Source organism: Morus notabilis, unplaced genomic scaffold (genome assembly GCF_000414095.1).
Source record: "Morus notabilis unplaced genomic scaffold, ASM41409v2 Scaffold46, whole genome shotgun sequence".
Lineage (NCBI taxonomy): Eukaryota > Viridiplantae > Streptophyta > Magnoliopsida > Rosales > Moraceae > Morus > Morus notabilis.
The window spans coordinates 323,513-344,652 of record NW_010365505.1 but is presented as its reverse complement, the minus strand read 5'-3'; the positions used below and the strand labels follow the sequence as shown (position 1 = coordinate 344,652).

At 36.1% G+C, this 21,140-nt stretch overlaps 3 protein-coding genes across 4 annotated transcripts; 1 reads left to right on the top strand and 2 right to left on the bottom strand.

Annotated features, from left to right (window-relative positions):
- Nucleotides 1-1,379: 1,379 nt before the first annotated feature.
- LOC21407935 (probable GTP-binding protein OBGM, mitochondrial) lies at nucleotides 1,380-4,577 on the bottom strand. The gene is made up of 6 exons (XM_024172341.1): nucleotides 4,514-4,577; nucleotides 3,390-3,626; nucleotides 3,174-3,282; nucleotides 2,934-3,016; nucleotides 2,773-2,835; nucleotides 1,380-2,692 (listed from the first exon to the last, which is right to left on the bottom strand). The coding sequence occupies exons 2-6, from the start codon at nucleotides 3,522-3,524 to the stop codon at nucleotides 1,562-1,564; spliced, it is 1,521 nt and encodes a 506-aa protein (XP_024028109.1). The 5' UTR covers nucleotides 3,525-3,626; nucleotides 4,514-4,577; the 3' UTR covers nucleotides 1,380-1,561.
- Nucleotides 4,578-5,747: 1,170 nt separating this feature from the next.
- Nucleotides 5,748-8,845, bottom strand: LOC21407934 (protein TRM32). Of its 2 annotated transcripts, none has more exons than XM_010108168.2 (4): nucleotides 8,636-8,845; nucleotides 8,080-8,159; nucleotides 6,518-7,943; nucleotides 5,748-6,406 (listed from the first exon to the last, which is right to left on the bottom strand). In XM_010108168.2, the coding sequence occupies exons 1-4, from the start codon at nucleotides 8,793-8,795 to the stop codon at nucleotides 5,781-5,783; spliced, it is 2,292 nt and encodes a 763-aa protein (XP_010106470.1). In that variant the 5' UTR covers nucleotides 8,796-8,845; the 3' UTR covers nucleotides 5,748-5,780. The 2 variants fall into 2 exon arrangements, with proteins under 2 accessions (XP_010106470.1, XP_024028108.1); XM_024172340.1 differs by having other exon boundaries at nucleotides 8,080-8,178; nucleotides 8,636-8,696.
- A 6,177-nt stretch (nucleotides 8,846-15,022) lies between these two features.
- LOC21407933 (fasciclin-like arabinogalactan protein 4) lies at nucleotides 15,023-16,873 on the top strand. The gene has a single exon (XM_024172336.1). The coding sequence runs from the start codon at nucleotides 15,317-15,319 to the stop codon at nucleotides 16,595-16,597; it is 1,281 nt and encodes a 426-aa protein (XP_024028104.1). The 5' UTR covers nucleotides 15,023-15,316; the 3' UTR covers nucleotides 16,598-16,873.
- The last annotated feature ends 4,267 nt before the right edge of the window (nucleotides 16,874-21,140 follow it).

Genomic DNA, 21,140 nt, shown 5'->3' with positions numbered 1-21,140 from the left:
AATTGCTTTCAAGGTAACAAGGTTTGTGTTATTTTACTGTTAAAGTCGTTATTCCTGATTACACCGTCCTTGTTATTTCTTATATTTTTTTAGTTTGTAGGCCCTCTTAAAGTTGATAATGGTTCATGATCACATTGTTATTGCTGCGTTGATCTTATTTTACATCTAATTTGTTTTATGGAAAAATTCCACCCTCCACGTCAGCCGTTAGATGGCTGCCATGTGGACGCTCACCACGTGGTATTACAAATATTAAAAGGCCGGGCCAGTACACCACAAAGAATTGTACCTTCTCAGAGACACCAACTCTAGACGCCGACTGTAAATAGGAGCTAAACCCCAAAAGAGGTCGACCGCATTAGGAAGTGCATCATACAGTCGACCTTATTCTCCCTTAGGAGCAAAGACCGCTTCAAGGAGTACTAAGGCGCCGACCACACCCACGTTCACGTAGCGTGACAGCTTTTTAGACATGTGGCAGGCAAAAAATGCATACAGAGTTAGTGAGGAACGTAGGACGCATTAAATGCATGCAGAGTCAGTGGAGAACGTGGGAGACCAGCCAACATCTCAGTTACCAATGAGTACTGTTATGAGGAATGACATGACCAGCTCAAAGTACGGCCTATGGAGCTGGGCAGAAAACAGATACGATAGTATATATGAAGAGGAAAGACAGAGAGACAGGAGGGACTCCGGGCTACAAAGAGAATCACAAAAAACCTCTTTCCTCTTGGGGCATAAGAGTGAGCATTGTAACACCTCTCTAGGCAATTCCCTGAGAAAGATTGTAATTCTTCCTAAAATGATTAGTGGAAAATACTCAGTAGACGTAACCCGGTATTTGGGGGTGAATCACTCTAAATTCCGGTGCTCTCTTTTTAGCTCTAAATTATGCTTTTAAATCCACTTTTTAACACTCCGTCAACATAATTGTCGTTTTATGTTCATGTTACCTTTTACCTTTTAGCATAATGGCTATTTCCAGTTGACGACTTGACGTACTGCTCTTTAGTCTAATGTTGATGTCGTTTTTTCAGGTTGTTTTTTTATTTTCAGGTTCAGACAGAGGAATAGCGAGAGGAGTATGCCGGCCCCCGGTTGTGCATTCCCACGCACGGCTCGGTGGACAAGAGACTTTCGACTTTGACTATAATAGAAATTGTGCTTGACCATGTTTTTCAACACTTAAAAGTGTATTGGATTGATACAGGCAAAGGTTGAAATGCAAGTAACAAAAATTGAAAGCTTGATACAGACGAGAAGCTCATCACCAAAAACAAGAAGCAATTTATTTACTTCCTCTTTTCTTTTTTTGATAATTATTATTTACTTCCTCATTAGCTCAACTGGAAAGAGACTGAAGTAAAACGGTGTAGTATGGAGGAACATTTTATGTAAACGGTCATTTTTATAAATGCCAGAAACCCAAACTCAAAAACCACCAACAATGACAGTCCAAGCATGCAACTTGCAAGTTCTGCTTGTTTTATATTTTTTGGCGTTCCAGAGAGAATGGAAAGCTTTCAAGTCTCAATGGCAATTATGACATCCACAAACTTTAATCAACCGTAATTTTATCTATTCCGAGTGTAAAAGATATTCCACCTTCTACAAGTTTCTTAAGACCAGCTTTAAGCTCTGGAATTCCCTCCTCCAAGACGGCGCACACAGGATAAATAGGAACACCTTCAACCCTTGTTTTCAGTTCGTCGTATACCCTATCTGCCCCTTCTTCATCAATTTTATTCGCCACTATCAAACAAGGTCGCTCTGACAACCCTTCTTGATGGTACTCAAGCTCCAAAACTAGGTCTCTCAGTTGTTCCCACGGTGGAATTCCCTTTCTCCCATCTAATGCAGCAGCCAAGTCCACCACATAAGCTAGAACCTTCGTGCGTTCAATGTGGCGCAAAAATGCATGTCCGAGGCCACGGTTTTCATGAGCACCCTTGATGAGTCCTGGAATATCAGCCACTGTGATTGATAGGTCATCATAGTTCAGCTTCCCCAAATTTGGTCTGAGAGTTGTGAAGGCATAGTGGCCTACACAAGCCTTGGCCCTTGATATAGCACCCAACAGTGTACTTTTGCCAGCATTTGGCATCCCCACAAGGCTCACATCAGCAATGCTCTTGAGTTCTAATACCAAAATGGCCTCTGAACCGGCCAAGCCAGCACTAACTGAAGACTGATCACCATCAGATACTTTGAGTTCAAATATGTTGTCTCTGTCGAACTCCGAATTTGTATGTTTATGCCTCTTTGAGACTCTGGAAGTTGAGACATTACCCAAACCACCCTCCCCTCCACAAGCAACAATTATTCGTTGACCCTGTTTTGTTAATTCTGCTACATTGCATCGCATTTCTTCTTTTTCATCCGTCTCTTCTTCTGAGCAAGATTCAGAAGCTGAAAAATGAGAATGCAAAACGTGTGGTGCGTCTCGTGAGTTCTTCTCCATGCTCGTCAATTCCTTTATGCTTCTTTCAATAGGAAAGGACGAACTACGCATCTTCTCTGCCACACTTGAGTCTTTAAGGCCAGTTCCCTTGTCTAATCCCGATACTTCATCAGTAAGTGTACCGGGAATCTCCCAAGGATCCAAATCTTTTGAAGAGTGGTCGTCAGCTGCACAAGGAATTTCACCTCTTATAAGATGAATTACAGTGCCAACTGGTACTTGGACAACCTACCAGACACCAGAATTTCAGAATGAACTGTTGCATCTCATTCAGTTAAGCGATTCAACAAATAACATAAATAAATAACCTTATCAGCTCCCCTGGTTCCAATCCTATTCTTTGAGGTGCCATGTCCTCCTCTGCCTGCAGCCTACAAGACAAAATAACTGTAACAAAAAATTTGCTAATTTCAAACTATCAAGCTGTTTCTTGTTCAGTAAAATCGGGGTACAAAAGGTTACCACATACAACGTGGTGTTGCAAACAGCTGAAGTCACAAACTGCTGGGGAACTTTCGAGTATAACATCACCACCTCTTCCACCATTCCCACCTAAAATAGTACAAGAGTTCGACAACAAAGATTGATGCTTCATAAATAGAACTAACATAAGTTTACCATGGCTTAGTTAAATTGACTAGAAACAAACACCTCTAATAATAAAACAAATGGTGATCATACAGATACTTGACTATTATAGAGAACCCACCATCAGGTCTGCCACGGCGATCATGCACACTACGGCGAATGCTGGAGCAACCACTTCCACCATTACCTCCTTTGGCATACAACTTAAACCTATCTATCATTCTCCTCTCCTGAAAAAGAAAAAATGAAATGAAATGCAAAACAGAATGTTATATGCGCTTGCATATCAGGCTACTTGCAGACGCAGACACCACTCCGAGAGGAAGAATAGCAAAACCTGAAGAGGGGCGAGCTTCGAATTCTTCAGAGGGATGTCTGAATAAGGAGAATGAAGCAGGAAGTTCCATGGAGTTTTTATGGACAGCCTTAAGACTTTTAAGTGCCGAAGGGATTTTGTGTAGTGTAATAACATCTCCTTCTCTATTCTTATTACTCAAAATATCCACTTAAGTTCAACAACCTATAATTGCGATTTTGAATAAGCTATCCCTTTGCTTCTACCGAACCTCGAACTCTGTAAGCCCACACAGAAAACAGAAAATTTATCAGTTTCATCATGTTGTAATTTTCGGTAAGGACGCAATATAGCAGCAGCAGAAATCATGGACATTGTTAAATATATATACACATATACAGTTCTCTACGTCATCTTCCTTTTCTCTTTCTTTTTTTCTTGTTAGTTTAGATTGATTAGCTATAAATAAAAATGATTCTCCAAATTTTAATTTATTCATTTCATCAACTAGAAAACTTATGTAGTCTCATTGTTTCAATAGAAAATAGGCGTTGATATCACCAGCTCTCAGGAAACCAATTTGAGATACCCTTTATTTAACCTGACAATAACTCATTAAGATAAAGATAAATGGCTAAAGTTTGAGAAGAATTCACAAACTACAATCAAGTGGGCTACGCTAATGAGATTATCCAGCAGAAAAAGTGAAGTGCACTAATTAGATAAAGACATTGAATACACAACAAATGAATCTCTATTGTTTCCAATCAAAAGTGAAACTTCTTGATCCATTTCAGCTCATCCAAATACTAGCCTACAGTTCTAATAAATGTTTGTCTTTCCCATTTGTTTCTCTCAGGTTCAAGCTTATCAGAAATGGGAAGTTCCAAGCAATCAAACGGCAACTAAAAAAAAAAAAAAAGAGCCGTAAAATTGCACAGAGCAGATGAATAAAATGAGGCAAAAGGAAACCACCTCTTGAGATAAGACGCTAAAGTAAATTCCGACTTTGAAGAACTCCCAGGCTTATGGAGCCAGGTTTGGGTTTTGCAAAACCTCAAGTTAATCTCATACCCAGTGAAATTTTTTTTTTAAACGGCAGAGATTAGCAAAATCAAAAGGGAAAAATCATTGAAAAATCCTTTTGAAACACGTTTTTCTCATACCTGGAAATGAAAATCCTCCTCGGCGGCGAATAGTGGGAGGAAAGCTTGGTTTCGTCGGTCGTTTGCGGGACGAATACACATGAAATCATGTCGTTTAGTATTTAGGTTTTTTAGGGATTTTTCTGAAGCTGTTTTTTTTTTTTTTTTTTAATTCCTTACCTTCTCAATTCATTTTTTAATTTTAAAAACTCTCATTTTATTTTTAAAACTTTGAATTATAACATATAACTCTTTTCTATTATAATTTTTATTAAAAATAAATAGAAAAAAAAAAGAATACTGGAGTTATATAATTTTTTTGTTTAAATTTTTGTTAAAGATAAACGGATAAAAATCACATAATTACACATAATTTCCTCTTTTTTCCTTTTGACTTTAATATAAATTATTACAAAAGAACTTAAATGGTACAAATTCAAAATTCAAGAAGTAAATGGAGAGTTTTTAAAATTTAAGAGATAAAAGTAAGAATAACTTTGAAATTCAAAAACACTAGTGAACATAATCTTTTTTTTTTCAAAAAAAAAAGAAAAAAGTAAATTGATTATTTGGTCCAATTCTATTAATGCTCCCAAACTTTTTTAAAAGGATTTAAAAGGATGGAAAGCGTTAATATTTAATTGATCACGGATTTTCATCACGTGAGACTCCCGTAAAACAATTATACTTCATTTAATTTGATATAGTTGTAATTTGAACTACACATCAATAGAGTATTTTTTTCATGTTCTACCACAAATTTCTCTAAATAAACAATGCAATGACGAAATAAAATATTTCTAGAGTGATGACATTTTAAACATTATAAGGAGAAAAGAAGTGCTTTATTTGGCGCTAACTTCTTGTTATGTCTTTTGCATCAGGGGAAGAAAAACTACTTGTTATGTCTACAAGTATTATAGGTGACGGTAAATAATAGCATTATGTCTTCCTTTTCTCTAAATACCAGACCAACAAGGATAAAAAATTCATACTTATTCCACCATAATCTATGAATTTTCGTTTTATGTAATTTAATAAGACAAACTCTTCAAATTTGTTTGCAACTTAATTTGAAAGTCATATACCACAGTAATTTATACACATGGAGTTCCCAAAAGAAAATTTACAAAGAATCTTTACATCAGCTAAAAGTGGAATGCTTAACTAAGTATGCTTTAGCTTTATGACGTATATATAACACACAACACGAGACCAAAATTTCATGCATATACATATACACAACAAATAATTTCTATAAAAAAACAAAAACAAAATTTTGTTTTTCTCAAGAGCATAGAACTTCATCCAACAACTGATCAAAGATGTCATCCTCAAGCTCAAGAGCCACCATTTCCATCTCCCATTCCAAATCCATCCAACCATCATTTTTGGCCAAGTCTCTAGCTACAACATCATCAAGCGACTGGTCAAGCTCTGGCCTCAAGCGCAAGTACGAGCTTATCCTTGTCCAAATCTCCTTCAGAAGATGGTCTCCTTTTGGCATTGGACGGACAAGGCGACCCAAGGAAAACGCCTTTGGAAAGTATGTGTACGATTTCTCATTCATCTCCACTAGTGTCTCGTTAACCAAGTCAAAAAGAAGCTGGTGATTGCAGATATTTTCCGAAATCTCGTTTTCATGGTGAAGCATGTCCTCTAGTTCTTTGAACATTGAAGGGCTCAGAGGTTGGTCAAGTGAGTGCCATGTTGAAGTTTCCTCGTTGTCAATGAAGCCTGAGAGTTCTAGTACGTCTCTGACGTAGTTGAAGTCTGTGTTTCCTGTTATGTCGGGTTGGAAGTAGTGCCCCGAGCGGTTGTCTAAGCTTCGGTTTCTATCTTCAGTTCTGTCATGCTTTAGAGCTTTGGTGTTCCTGTTTTGTTGGAGCATAGAAGATTCTGTCTCATCCAAACCTGAACACAATTTAGCCAAAACAGTTATCATCAAAGCTACTTAATTAGAACAAAATGCACATTTTCGAGATGGGAAAAATTATTTCAAGCTTTAGTAGAATCTATGATTACCTTCTGACACATGGTCCGAAAAACAAGTTTCTATAACTGATCCTTGATTTGGCTGTGAAAGCTCTAGTCCTGAATCCTCTGTGACATAAATCTCTTCTTGGCAAGAACTGTTTTCTCTCTTCAGGGGCTCGTTTGCGTCCTCAAGGGTGTTATCAGTCCCAGGAATACCCTTTTCATTTTCATCCACTATTAAATCATCTGAGTAAATATTTGCAATGGTCTCACTTCTTTCAACAATGCTATTCTGCAATCTCGTCTCCACAACAGCATCTAACAGCTCCGACTTTTCTACATCTACTAAAGCAATGCTTGATGACTCCGGTTGAGTATTCTGATTTTCTCCATTTTCATTTGTACTACGATCCACTAGAGTCTTGATTGGCATCTCTAAGCGAAAAGAACCACGGGATGTGCCATTCAAAAGGGATGCGAGAAAGTCAATATCAGGAAGAGACAAGTTTCTCCTGCAGGATTTTCGAGCATGAGGAGCAACTTTTTCTTCACTTGTCACTCTTAAGCTCCTAGAGTGACTGTACTTGGTCTCCTTACCAGAAGTATTCTCAAACAACTTGGCATATCTTTCTAGTGACTCATTTAGAGAAACTGTTCTTCCCACACGTTGGAGTCTTCGCCTTCTTAAATCATCGTCTGAACTGTCGTTCTTTTTACTATCTTGGTCAATAGTAATCTCCAGCCTATCAATGGAAGTCCTGTCTCCAAATGGGGTTTTCTGGTATTCTTCCTCAACAGGTGTTTGGCCCCTTTCCCTTTTGCTCTCCTTTAGTGCATGCTTTATTTTCTGCTTGATATCACTTAACCGGTTTATGACCAATTGATTCCATCCATGGTTATTGACACTGCCTGATGTATCGCCAGGATCAGCTGTTAGAGAATTCACATGATGATCCTTTTGAAATTTGGATTGTTCTCTATTCAGGAAGAGCCATACTTCATTCTGCTTGTGTTTGAGTGTACTAGGCCTGATATTTCTAGCTTGTGATGAATTGGCTAAAGGGAATGACCTTGACTTAGTTAATCTAACCGAGATATTGGAATTCCTCAGACCACGAAAGTGGTTCTTACAAGCATCCGGATCTTGTAGGATCTTCAAGAAAAACTCCTTGTTGGCCTTAAATATCTCGAGAATGTCAACGCATTTGTCGAGTTGTTGATCGGAAACATCTCTATTAGGCCGAGGGACAGTAACTGGACTAGTCTCATCAATGCCTATTTGACCCAAATAATTCTCCGAAGGCTCTAGATTATTGACTGGATTAGTTCTATGAAACCATGACTGCGGAGGGAAGCTCAGAATCCACCTTCTGTGGTGACCTTCCCCCTCTTTTGCTCTTGGCAATGGCGATTTTATGCGAGCTTTTCCATATCTTTTGCTTGCAGGAACTGAATCTGTGTTATGTCGATCGACCTAATTTATTCAAATTAGATACTATCAGTTTTTGTTCACATAATTGATGAACACTTTTTAATATTGTTTCAAATCACAACTAGCAGTCCAGCACTTCTTAAGTTCTGCTAAAAATCAACTTGTGACATGAACTTACCATCAATTGTTCCGCACCATCGTCCATAAACACTTCGCCTGAATCACAGTTGTTCAATTTTGGTTTTGGACTTTCATTCCCTGCAAGCATTTACTCCTGCTGAGTTTGTATAGAACTAGAAAATGAGATAGCAATATGAAGACTCATAGGTAAAATTACACCTCTCAACTCTGTAGTGCCACACTAAAACTTCTTCTGCGGATGGAAGTATTACATTCATTTAGCTGAGCCTTTATTCGTACTATCATGGGATTTTAAGTACCATTAATACAACGTTGAAAAAGGAATCTTGAACATAAGTGTAAACTCAACCATTTAAATTACGGTCTAGTTTGTTTTGCAAATTTAAGTTGAAATGTGACATTTTTTTAGAATTTTTAACTATAAAAACTTAAAATTAAAAATTCAAATCGATAAAATAAACGAGATATATGTGTTCTGGTAACATATGACACTTTACTTTTTTTGAGTTTTGCATCAAATATTCAGACTTGCAACATAAAATCATTAAAAGAGGTTTGATAAAGGAACTGAGATTGATAGAGAGATAGCTTACATCTGACACGTCGTCGTTTTGCACCTTGCTTTTTATGTGGAAGTACCTTTTTGGCGCTTTGCCAATGATGGTAATCAAGAATATGAAGTATGCCACACATACACCCATGAAAGTTGCCCCCAACATTAACCGAGTCATTGCGTTGCAAATGCTTTCCCATTGTTTTTTTTTTTTAATTTGTACTACAATGGAGACTATTTATATGTTTTGTCCTTCTGAGCTTGAGAACTTCGTGTACTACCACTTCTCTTCTCACTCTCTATATATATATATATATATATATATATATATGTATATGTATATGTATATGCCTGAAATAACCAAATTTGTAATGTAAGCCACTTGTTTAAGGACTGCTTTATGATGTACTTTGATTTTGACAGGATTCAAATAGATTGCTAAAATGTTGTAAAAAACAAAGGGCGGTTAATCTTTTATAGTTTTGGTGAAATAAAGATTTTATTTTATTCATCCACAGAAGAAAATACAAAGTACCCACCATCTGAAAAGGCTTAAATTTCTCTCTCTATTTTTTTTTCCCTTGCTTCTCTTTGCTATTTTAAGTGTATTTTTGTTTCTTCTTTTGCTTAGCGGCCGAAACTGTAAATATAACTCATAAAAGATAGTATATCTAGACTTTTTGCTTATATCATGTAGTGAACGATACACAATACAGTAAACATCTTCAACGTCTACTGAAAGATTATTTTTCAAAAATAAAATTATATATATATATATATATAACTACTGAAAGAGGACGAGAATCGCAGAGACTCCTGATCAAAGAGACCAAAGCAATCGAATTCCGCCCAAATTTTATCGAACCTAAACACATGAAATCCTCAAACTTTACTAAAAGGAAAAAAAAAAAGAAAGAGAGAGAGAGAGAGAAAGAGAGAGAGAGAGAGAGAGAGAGAGAGAAGGAATTAAAGAAATTGGCAGAGGAACCCAAGAATATTCTAATAGAGAGAGAGAGAGAGAGAGAGAGAGAGAGAGAGAGAGAGAGAAGGAATTAAAGAAATTTGCAGAGGAACCCAAGAATATTCTAATAGAGTTCGATAAACTAAGCATAGGCAGTTTAATAATAATAATAATCATAATAACCAAAAACGTACATAAAACAAACGAAGAACAGAAAACAAAACATCATTAAAAGATGGTAGTGTGTTCCAACCTTTACCGAGATGAGGGAAATAACAACTTTGAGACTCCTATAATTAGCATGCAGCAGTTTTCAAACCATGGCGGCTTTGATAATAAGAATTAAGAACGTAAGGAATCTGAAGACTGAGATTTATAGACTATAAATGATAATAATAGAGTAAAACAAACGTATATAGATATGTTTGAATAAATCAAAATCATATTGTATATGACGTGAAGGAGAAGAAGAAGAAGAAGAAGAATGGTAGTTGGTCTTCCTTCTGCATAGGACCCGGGAAGTTGATGTAAGCGCCAAACTATAAACGCTATTTGCTGTTCACTTAGCCGCTAACTGGGGACCACTTTTTCCTCTCTACTAGGAATTGGTCCAAGGCCACAAGCCAAGTCTGTGGATTAATCTTAATGGGACATGGATTAGAATTAGATGACCAGCCATAATGATGAATTAAGGTAAGAAAGAGACCGAGCTCGGACAGCTAAATTACAAAAATATCCCTAAACTTTGTCATGAGTAGTATCGACTTATTTTCCAACTTTTCAAATATGCTAACCACACCTCATCAATTTGAGAAATTTTAACACAATTATACTCGAATTTATTGTGGTTTAGCAAATTACTCTCACGTTGATAATTAACCTCTCTATAATTGTAAAATTATTGTAATATATCTCATTTTACTAAATTTGCTCAAATTTCTTATTAGATTTAAGGAATTAAAATATTTGTGTTACATTAGAATCAAGACGTTAGACTTTTTCGTCGAATGTGCTTTTTCGACACTTGTTTAACACAATCATCATTAAGATTTAGCATATTGAAATAATTTTATAAGTTTAGGAGGCAAGTCGTTAAAATCACATATGTTTAGAAGACAAATGTGTAAGACACCCGTTGAGAAATGATAATAAAAATAGGCGAAAAAACTCATTGAAGTTTAAAGGGTATTGTTGACACATTTGAAAAATCATAGGCAAGCTGATGCTGATGGAAACAATGAGAGGGATTTTTTGTAGTTTATCGTTTGATTTAGTTTTCCAATTAAAATCTAGTGCTTTTACTTCTTTTTTTTTTTAGGACAAAATAAGAGGCTAAAGTGATAAGAAGTTAGGTGGTGTGACCTGGGGTAATATGTCAGCCTTATGATTAAGGTGTTTTCAAGTATTGGTTATGATTTGGTAGATTGGTCTCTAGCAACTTCTTAAAATTTGATCTAACTTTGTCTAGTAATTGGTGTAATTGAGATTGGTTGAAATGTTGTTCAACGAGGATCCAAAATAGTCAACCAATATTTCAGGATGTTACCCTTGTCTTTCTTTGTATAGGAGATCTTTTTGGTTTAGAAACATGATGAGCAATTTTGCTAATGCATACCTACTCTTTGAGGAGAAAGGACAACCTATAAGAGATGATCATATGGAGATTACTATGTTTATAGCAAAGGTATCTATATTACAAATAACTCATGAAAAATCCTAGCAAAAGAATAAAAAATTAAAACAAAAGGTTCATGAAAAGATAACCATGTTAAAAAAGAGCAGATTAAAAAGAAAGAAAGAAAGAAAAAGATGGTTATACAAAGTGAAAACATACTCCTCTTTATTTCTTGATACACAATAATTACCTATTTAAAAAAAAAAAAAAAAAAAAAACAAAAAGAGGATACACAATAAATACCCCTACTTGATTAGCCAAAAAAAAATCCCTACTTTTTCCTCTGTTCTTTAAACTTGTTTTCTTACGATTATTTTGACACATTCAAACTTTAACTATATTTACATTTGATTAAACACTCACTTGAATTATAATTCTCAGGTCAAGTCTGCAGACTTCCAGAAATGGACATATACCAGCCAGCATGCTGCTTCTAGAAACTGAAATATCATAAATATCAGCATTTTTTTTTCTCCAAAAATGTTTATTTATTTATTTATTTAGAGTTGGAGGATTTGAATCGTAAACCTCAGTATTAAAGCTAAGCGTGAAATTACTCCAAGATCAAGCCTGGTACTCCAATAAATGTTAGCTTTGCTTTGAAATCAATTAATCATAAAACTATAGTTCATCCTTATAACGTTCATTTTACCGATTCGAGTTTTCAATTTCAATTTTACTACAGTTAAAAATTTTAACAAAACGTTATATCTAACTTTTTTATTACAGTTAAAAATTATCATATAAAATTATATCACAATTCAAATCGATGCACCGAACGAGACATCACTGCCAAATTACTGTTTAAACTCGCGCAACATTGGAATGGCGTTAGGCGAAAGCATCCTTTACTTACTTCTCATGTTGTCCAGAATTCACATTTGAGAAAAGACCGTACGCAAAAGTTGACTCATGAAAAATTGACCAGTCAGTAAACAATCTTTCCATGTATTCGTGTTATTGGAACTGAATTGCAAATTGCAATAAACGGCAATAGTTAACGCTGACCATGTCCTTGACTATGTCAATCTTATTCTTTTGTCTTGTACGTACGACCGTCACAAAAATGCAAATGGGATTCTAGATTTTGACATGCCTATTATTCCAAAGCACCTCAAATTGTACGATTTTCCTAGACCGGATCAAACTTGCAATGATGCTGTATAATAATGGTTTGGATTTACTTAAATGTATATAATACGGTACAATGGAAAGGATTACATTGATTAAACATTAATAAAACAATGATCGGAGATTGGGTTGCCTATTGATCACGTGTTATGCAGAGAAATTTTGGGCCTGAGGTGTTGGGTTATGCATGACTCGTGTTTTGTTTTTTCTTTTGTACAGTGGGCTAGTTAACACGATATTTAGACAGAAGCACGAATTTAAACATGATACAACCTGTTTTGGATATGATGATTAAATAATAAATATAACAAGCACAGGATCTTGTAATATTCTTATCCATTAATTTCATTTTATTTTGGATGAATCTTTTTTCATTTAATTTGAATTGTGTTATAACAAAATCAAATTTCTACGTTAAAAATGTGAATGAAATTAAGATGTTTTTGAGCTGGTGGATGGCACGACACGAAGGATTTTGTAGATAGAACGCAGTAAAGAGCGAGGCAAGGCACATATGATTAGGATCTCAAATACTTATTAATGATAAAAAAAAATGTAAATGAGTTGTTTCCAGCCCAAAAAGAAATTAGTGAGATGTTAGCCCATGAAAGGATCAAAGAGAAACTGAAATCCTTGTGGCCCCAATGTCTTTTTTTTCATTTTTTTTTTATTTTTTTACACAAGGGCCCCAAATTGAAGTTCCAGCCTTCCCACACCTCTGTGCGTGTATATATATTTTTGCTAACCAACCCCACTTTATTCCTAGCCAATTTCACAACTTGCACTTTTTTTTTTTAATTTTTTTAACTCCATGTCATGTTGGGACATTTTTTGGAATTATTTGGCAAATTGTGTTTTTGAGTAGCTCCATTAATTATTCACCCTCAAGCCTTTCACTTCATCTGGGTGATATTCATTTGTATTATGCAGAAAAAAAGAGCCAGAAAGCAACATAATTCACTCGGGTATATAAGATCAGCATCTTTTTCAACAGAGGTAATTTCACAAGTAACTTGGAAATTATCATGGCGTGTCCCGTTCATTTTATTGATTTGAGTTTTGTTATAGTAAAAAGTTTTAAAAAACAGTCACATTTAATTTTTTTACTATAGTAAAAAATTATTACATAAAGTCACATCTCAATTCAAATCAGCGAACTAAACGGCCGTAGTCTTTTAACACTTCTCAGTAGCCATTACGAAAGTCCAGTTTTATGCCTGAATCAATCATACCACTTTCTTTTATGGGCATGGGAACGGCCTTAGCCTTAGCGTTACACCCAAAAGATATTTGGTCCCCGCAGTAAGCACCAAGCAAGTTTAGAAGATTGAGAAACATCCTTGGCCCAGCAGCCATATTCCAATTGGGTTTAGTTAAAATGCGAAAGCTGATAAGTGATGACCCTTTTCCATTACACGGGCTGCCAAGAAAATAATTGACCCACACGAAGAAAAACCCATCATCAATCCCAAATGAAAGGGAAAAAAATTGAAAAAAGAAAAAAAAATGTTGGTAATTTAATTACGGGAGAAAGAGAAAAATAAGTCAATACTTGAGATAAATTAAAATTAATAGATCAATAGTTTACATAAGTTAATAAATAGGCTAAATTACTGTTTTTGTCTATAACTTGTCTGGTTATGAATCATAACTTGACAAGTTATTATCCATAATTCACGATTTTTATCTATAACTTGTCTGGCTATAAACCATAACTTGACAAATTTATTAATAACTTATCTGATTATAAATCAAAATTTAACAAGTTATGACCTATTAATTTTTATAACTAAAAATTGATCTATATATTTTTTTAAACTTTTTATATTGGTCTATTTTTTACTATTTCTCTTTAATTATATAGTGAAACGTGCACCGCCAATAGAAGTCTAAAAAAAAAGAGTTCCCTAATAAGGCATCTTCATCTTATTAGTAATTATATTATATTAAAAAAGTATATATAATATATAATTTTTAATATAAATACGGCTAAAAATAAAGGGCTACGTTTAATTCACTTTTTCTTGGTCATATAAGGGAAGGTAAAGGGAAAAAAAAAAAAAAAAAAAAAAGAAAAGGACTATTAGGATAGAAAAATCTGAAAATGCAATACTAAGAGATTTATTTTGTTAATGAATATATACTGTTAGAAAGGTACAAAAATGGAAAGAATAACAAATATCCTAGAATCAAGATTATAAACTTGAATTTCGTTAATTCGGGAATTACTACGAGTAATAAGAGAATGCGCTACCATGGTTGTGGTTATTACTATAATTACTAAAAAGAATTCAAAGTGACGAGTGAACAAAGAACATATAATAATGATAAGAATGAAAAAAAAAAAAAAAAAAAAAGAGAAGAGTACTGTTTTGGTTGAGTTTTGTTCTCCTCCTTTTGTTTACACAAATGTTTAGTTCAATTTTACTTTGGTTGTCGTGTGTATACTATTTTTTGGCCGAGTAGTAGTCAGTTGAACTTTCTGACTGTTGAGTTTGTTGATCGCTTAACACCTGTTATGTTCCCTCATCTCTTGCCTTTTGGCCAACCTCCATGGTTGTTCTTGTTTTCCCTTCTCCTCCTCCCCAGTCCCTCCCAACACTAGCACAGTTATTAACACGTGGAATTCATCCAGAGCGAGTACAACGGTTTAAAGCATCCACCGCAAGTGGGGGCGACAAAACTCGCGCAAAAAGATTGCCCCATTGTGTTCCACTCCACCCCACATCACTAGTTTCATTTCATCGTCATCTATCATTCCCCATCCATCATAAACTGCCTTTCACTCCCCTACTCGCTCCCACTCACTCAATCACTCACTCAATCACCCACTTTCCCTTTCTCCTCTATACTTTACTAAAATCCTAACAGAAAGAAGGAAAGAAAGACCGACACACACGCTCTCCCTTCTCTCTCTCTCCCTCCACTCTCTGCGAAGAGAGAGAGGAACAAAAATGGCCAACATCTCTTCTAATTCCCATTTTGCCCCTACGTCCCTACTCTGTTTTTTCCTCCTCCTCTCTTCTTCCCCCATTCCCACTACTTTGGCCTTAAACATCACCGCCCTCCTCTCCACCATCCCTGACCTCTCCGACTTCACCGCACTCCTCCTCTCCTCCGCCCCCAACCTCGCCGCCGAACTCTCCCGCCGCTCCTCCCTCACCCTCCTCGCCGTCCCCAACCCCTACCTCTCCCCCTCCTCCGACCTCACGCGCCGCCTCTCGTCTTCCTCACGCGCCGACGTCCTCCGCTATCACATCCTCCTCGAATACCTCTCCGAGTACGACCTCCGCCGGATCCCCTCCTCCGGGAAGATCGTCACCACCCTACTCCAGACCACCGGCCGCGCAGCCAGCAACTTCGGCTCCGTGAACATCACGCGCGACCCCTCCACCGGCGCCGTGTCCGTCCGCTCCCCGGCGCCCTACTCCCCCTCCAACGCCACCGTCCTCAGCCTCATCAAGACGCTCCCGTACAATGTGAGCGTCTTCGCCCTCGATTCGCTCCTCGTCCCGTACGGCTTCGATCTGATGGCTTCGGAGACGCGGCCGCCGCTGGGGCTCAACATCACGAAGGTGCTGATCGACGGCCACAACTTCAACGTCGCGGCTTCGATGCTGTCGGCCTCCGGCGTCGTCGAGGAGTTCGAGGCCGACGAGGGCGGCGCCGGGATCACCCTCTTCGTCCCCGTCGACACCGCCTTTGCCGACCTCCCCTCCACCGTCAGGCTCCAATCTCTCCCCGCCGACAAGAAGGCCGTGGTGCTCAAATTCCACGTCCTTCACTCCTATTATCCCCTGGGCTCTCTCCAGTCGATTGTGAATCCCGTTCAGCCCACATTGGCGACGGAGGACATGGGAGCCGGGAGCTTCACGCTCAACATTTCTAGGGTTAACGGATCGGTGGGGATCGACACGGGGATCGTCCAGGCCTCGGTGACGCAGACGGTGTTCGATCAGAATCCCGTCGCCATTTTCGGGGTTTCTGAGGTTCTTTTGCCGAGGGAGATCTTTGGGAAGAATCCGATAATGATGACCAAGCCTGGAGCTCCTTTTGTTAGCGGTGGCGCTCAGCCGCCGTACATCTCTCTTTCGCCGGAGAATTCGCCGGGATTTGACGGGCCTTCGTCGCACCTCTCGTCTCCACCGGGTTTATCGGAAGCGGCCATAAACGGCTTCGGAAGCTTGGGGCTTGCTCTGGTGTGTTGTATAGGACTGTATCTATTACTGGTATGAGATCTCTCTCTCTCTTTTTTTTTTTTTGCCTCGTGATTAGATTTTTTTTTTTTTTTCTGGATTCCTCTTCTTTTTTTACACGGTGAATTGAATTTGGCTACAAATGGCCTAATTTTTCATTTCTTTTCTTTTTTTTTTAAAGTTCAAAATTGGATGTTAATTTGTGTCGATGTTTCAATAATTTATATATATATATATATATATATTAGAGGCCACAATTTTTCCCCCTCTGTAAAGCATTGAGATTTGGTTATCTATATAGTCTGTTGTACCGAATGTAGCTAGAAGAAAGGTTTCTCACTTTCAAATCCAATAAGAGTTTTCTTTTTTACCTTTGATTTACTTGCAATATAGACGCTTTTGCAGACTTCTGATAATAGATAGCGTTTAACATTTCCAAGTTTGCATTTCATTTCTCGTTTGTGGAGTGGAGCATCTGAAAGTTAACTAGTTAAGCTATTAAAGCGGATTTGGGATTAACAAATCTTAATTAAGATGATCTAGAAAATATCAGCTATTACTATTTAGGGAATATGAAAAAGGGTCGGTATTATACAAATTCCTTGCCTCTTGTCGTATAAAGTTGTAAAGACAGCTTTTCTTATGGCGAAATATCCCGCCTGAGCCTTCTTAAGAACCACAAGTTCTTCGCTCTATAATATCTTTTTTCGTCATTTTTCTTTCCCTCTAGATTATATTGTTTGGCTGGCAAGAGGCAAAGAGTTGCACAAGGACAATAAGACGTTTTGTAGGAATTTTGTTTCATTGTAAATTATTTATAGCAAATTGGGAACATGGTGGATACCAAATAATCTCCCTAGTCCCTCGCTTGATCACTATATAAACAGCCAAGCCATTTTTCGAAGTTAACAAATAAAAATGGAAAATTCTATGGTCCTAGTCTGTTTTAAGCAATTACATTTGTTAATTTTATATATATTCTATATTTTGGTGTAATTTTCATCAAATTTAACTATATATATATATATATATATATATATATATATATATATATATATATACAACTCCAAAACTCCAACAGGCATAGTCTATAGACATGACATACCCCACCATAAAATATAAAGTTCAAATATAAGCTCCTCAAAGGTATTTTTTAATGCATTAAATAATAAATTATAGAAAAAGAAAATAGAGGGCTGAGTCAGTGGATCAGTCATCAGAGAATCCTGCCTTCTCAAATGTACTGGCAAGTCATGGATAGATTTTAATGTGGTTGGGTTCAGATCTCAAATGGTTTGAAATTTGCTGTTAGGACTTGGGAAGTGTCTGTAGTGTGCAATTAGTGAGCAAAGTGGGTGACAGAAGGCAAAAATCTGGGGCCCACAATCGAACGGCTTCGATCGAAAGTGCAGTAGGGAACTCAACTGTGATGCACGCATTTCTATGCGGGGCGGATGCTGATTGGGCTGGCAAAGAACAGTGTACGGCCAGATCTAGTGAGGCTTTTTAGAAGGCGGGGGGGGGGAATCTACTGTGTGTCTACCCAGATCGGATGCTCCTTTTGAGTTTAAGAGGAGTGTTAAGATAGCGCCATCTTTCTCCATCATCAATCTGATCAGCCTTGGTCCTACTATAGATTCACGATACTTAAGACATGTGAATGTCGAAAGTGTGGAAAAAGATGATAAAAAAAGGTCACTAGTACACTCACCACAATGAACATGAACAATGGACCTAACAAATGTGAGCTGTAGAAGACTCGTTTATTGTGAGTGACAGCGTCAAATATTGCTACTTTAAAATTTGATACGAATGTTAATCCTTAATAATTATTTAAGGTAGAATCTCACAGTAAACGTCAGAGCAATAACTGTTATTAAGCATTAGTGGTGTTTGGAACCCCAAGTCACATGGCCTAGTGCTAGCATCCATATTTATGAGAATTGCGGTGTCGGATAACACTAAAATGTTCATATATTTGTAGAACTTACCATACTTAACATAAACCAATGTGAATGAATACTCTCACCGATAGCCTTTAACCACTTTACATTTAGGCACTAGTGAGTTTTCTTAGCATAATTGTTTTGTGATTTTGTAGTTTTCCTTGTGACTTGAAATGTTTCACAGGGACAGTCAAAACAATTTCTTTTTGTTCCTCTTTTTTCTCTTGGGTGCCCAAAGCATTGAAAAAAAAAAAAAAAAAAACATAACGATAAAGAACCAAACAAAAAGTAAAGGCATGCAAATAAAATCATGATTGCTAATGTTCTAAGCTCATCGCCTAAGATTTTTTTTTTTTTTTTCTCTCTCTCTCTTTCCTTTTCCCCCTCTCTCTTTTGGGAGGGAAAGTGTTTGATATAGCTCGTAGAAATGATCATGGTAGGTCTATTGAACTTCTTATCTCTCTTTTGGGCTTTACAAGTTGAGAGTGTTGGGCTTCTACTCGTCTATATGTTGAGCATTAAATTCGAATGTACTATTGCACTTTGCAGTAGTCATCGTCTTTCTAATCATTTGGAAAGAAGACATATATGTTCTCAGTTTTAGAAAAATTAAGGACTGAAATTTTTTTTAAAATAATTATATTTAATTTTTTATTATAATAAAAAAATTTATATAAAATTATATCTCAATTTAAATTAAAAATTTAAATCAGTGAAACAAAAAAAATCAATACCGAGTAGAATTATTAGTTCATAGGTTTCCAAATTATCAGAGAAAATTATCGAGAAATTAGGAGCTCCATACAATTCATATAACGGAAATAGTAGAAAATAGACCAATATGAAAAGCTTAAGGAAGTATATAGGCTAATTTTTAGTTATAGAAATTAATAGGTCATAACTTGTCAAATTATGATTCATATGGACAAAAACTATGATTTATGAACAATAATTTATCAAGTTATGATTTATATTAAGATAAATTATAGATAAAAATAATAATTTAACCTATTTATTAATTTAGACTTATTAAATATTTTTCTCTTTCTCCCTTCATATATAATGCCCTTTTAAGCTTCAGGCCCAAGCCTGTAGCCCGTCTATAAAGCAAGCCTACCTCAATTTTCACCCCAATGAAATACTTGAAAAATCTGTCCCTTTCGCTTTATTTATTTATTTGATAAGAGACGTGACAATAAAATAACGTCTAAATAATTTAAGATTAGTTCAAATTACAATTTAAGATTTTGTTACAGAATTTTTCTTGTAAAGAATTAAATTTAATTTTTTTTACAGTATTTTTTCTCATATAAATTTATTTTTTAACTTTAAAAGAGTTAAGCGAACATGGCAGATTTATTTACTAGGTGTGTAAAATGGATTTCGGGAATCAACTAATATAAAGTATTGATGGAGGTCACTATAGCTGTTTATATTTATACCATATATATATATATATATATATATATTTGTTTCAGTTTGTTGAAACCAAAAATCATGGTGTCGAAACATGATCGGCAGTTAAACCGTTCCCAGTTAAGTTTGAATATAGTGTTCTGAAAATGGATCATATTTTGATACGGTAGACAAATGCATACGCCATATATAAGCCAATGAATTTGACCGAAACGTGGGAAATCGAGTATCAAATATTGAATTTGATCGCCTCAAATTTCAACAGTGTCCATAATTGGGAAAAATGAAGATAATGGTACATGACATTGTTGGAACACAAGCAACACACAACAAAAATAAATTGAAAATATTGACCGAATCCAAGATTTACTATTGAAAAGGAACAAAGAGACTCGGTCATTGACAAAAATCATTACAATTATCTTTTCTTTGTTCAAAATTGGCCATATATGCCGAAATGCAATAGTACTCGGAAAAAATGCAGAGGAAATAACGAGATTACGAAAATATATAACGCAACAAAATGAGTATGATAGAATCTGATGCAGACTTTCAGAGTTCTCAAATTCACTTAAAGAAAATTCAAAAGAGAAAAAACCCACAAATTAAAGAGAAAACTAGACTGTGATAACAATGTCTCAAATGTTTAAGTCTAACTATTGCGATGGCTGATGTGAAAATGTATAGCCTTAAAATATACGACAAACTAGATAGATAACAATAAACAAGAAAACAAAAAAAAAAACAAAAAAAAGCTCAATTAATAGAAGACAAGGCAATCTAAAAATAACGACTACTGCAACTAAAACCTCCTACTTCAATATATATGTAAAATCACACCAAAAAAAACATTGTCAAAATATGAAAATGTAAGGGCAAAAATGTGGATGGCAAATATTTGGGAAAGGGGACAACAATCTCTAATAGTGGTAGCTAGTGGGCAATGGTGGGTGGTGGTGGCGCTGACCGCTAGTGACCATGATGGCTTTGGAAAATCCCTCTTTTTGGGTCAAACAAAATCTGGATTGTGTTTGCTCAATGGCTGGCATTCTCTTATATCTTTTCGCCCTAGTTTACTTAACACTTTCCTCTTATATTTCTAGCATATTTTTCTCCTTTCTCCCTGTACACATACGTATTCTTGCAAGTGAAGTTTTCTTGACTTTCTCAAGATTCAACGTTCTATTTGCAGCCCAATGTAAAGAAAAGAAGAAGCCTTA

What these genes read in the sequence shown, in the direction of transcription:
- LOC21407934 (XM_010108168.2), bottom strand. Translation starts at nt 8,795, where the DNA reads ATGGGAAAGCATTTGCAACGCAATGACTCGGTTAATGTTGGGGGCAAC. An exon ending in AAAACGACGACGTGTCAGAT is followed by an intron (nt 8,160 to 8,635) that starts GTAAGCTATCTC and finishes AAATGCTTGCAG; the next exon opens with GGAATGAAAGTCCAAAACCA. An exon ending in ATGGTGCGGAACAATTGATG is followed by an intron (nt 7,944 to 8,079) that starts GTAAGTTCATGT and finishes TGAATAAATTAG; the next exon opens with GTCGATCGACATAACACAGA.
- LOC21407935 (XM_024172341.1), bottom strand. Translation starts at nt 3,524, where the DNA reads ATGTTATTACACTACACAAAATCCCTTCGGCACTTAAAAGTCTTAAGG. An exon ending in CGAAGCTCGCCCCTCTTCAG is followed by an intron (nt 3,283 to 3,389) that starts GTTTTGCTATTC and finishes TTTCTTTTTCAG; the next exon opens with GAGAGGAGAATGATAGATAG. An exon ending in GAACCAGGGGAGCTGATAAG is followed by an intron (nt 2,693 to 2,772) that starts GTTATTTATTTA and finishes GGTGTCTGGTAG; the next exon opens with GTTGTCCAAGTACCAGTTGG.
- LOC21407933 (XM_024172336.1), top strand. Translation starts at nt 15,317, where the DNA reads ATGGCCAACATCTCTTCTAATTCCCATTTTGCCCCTACGTCCCTACTC.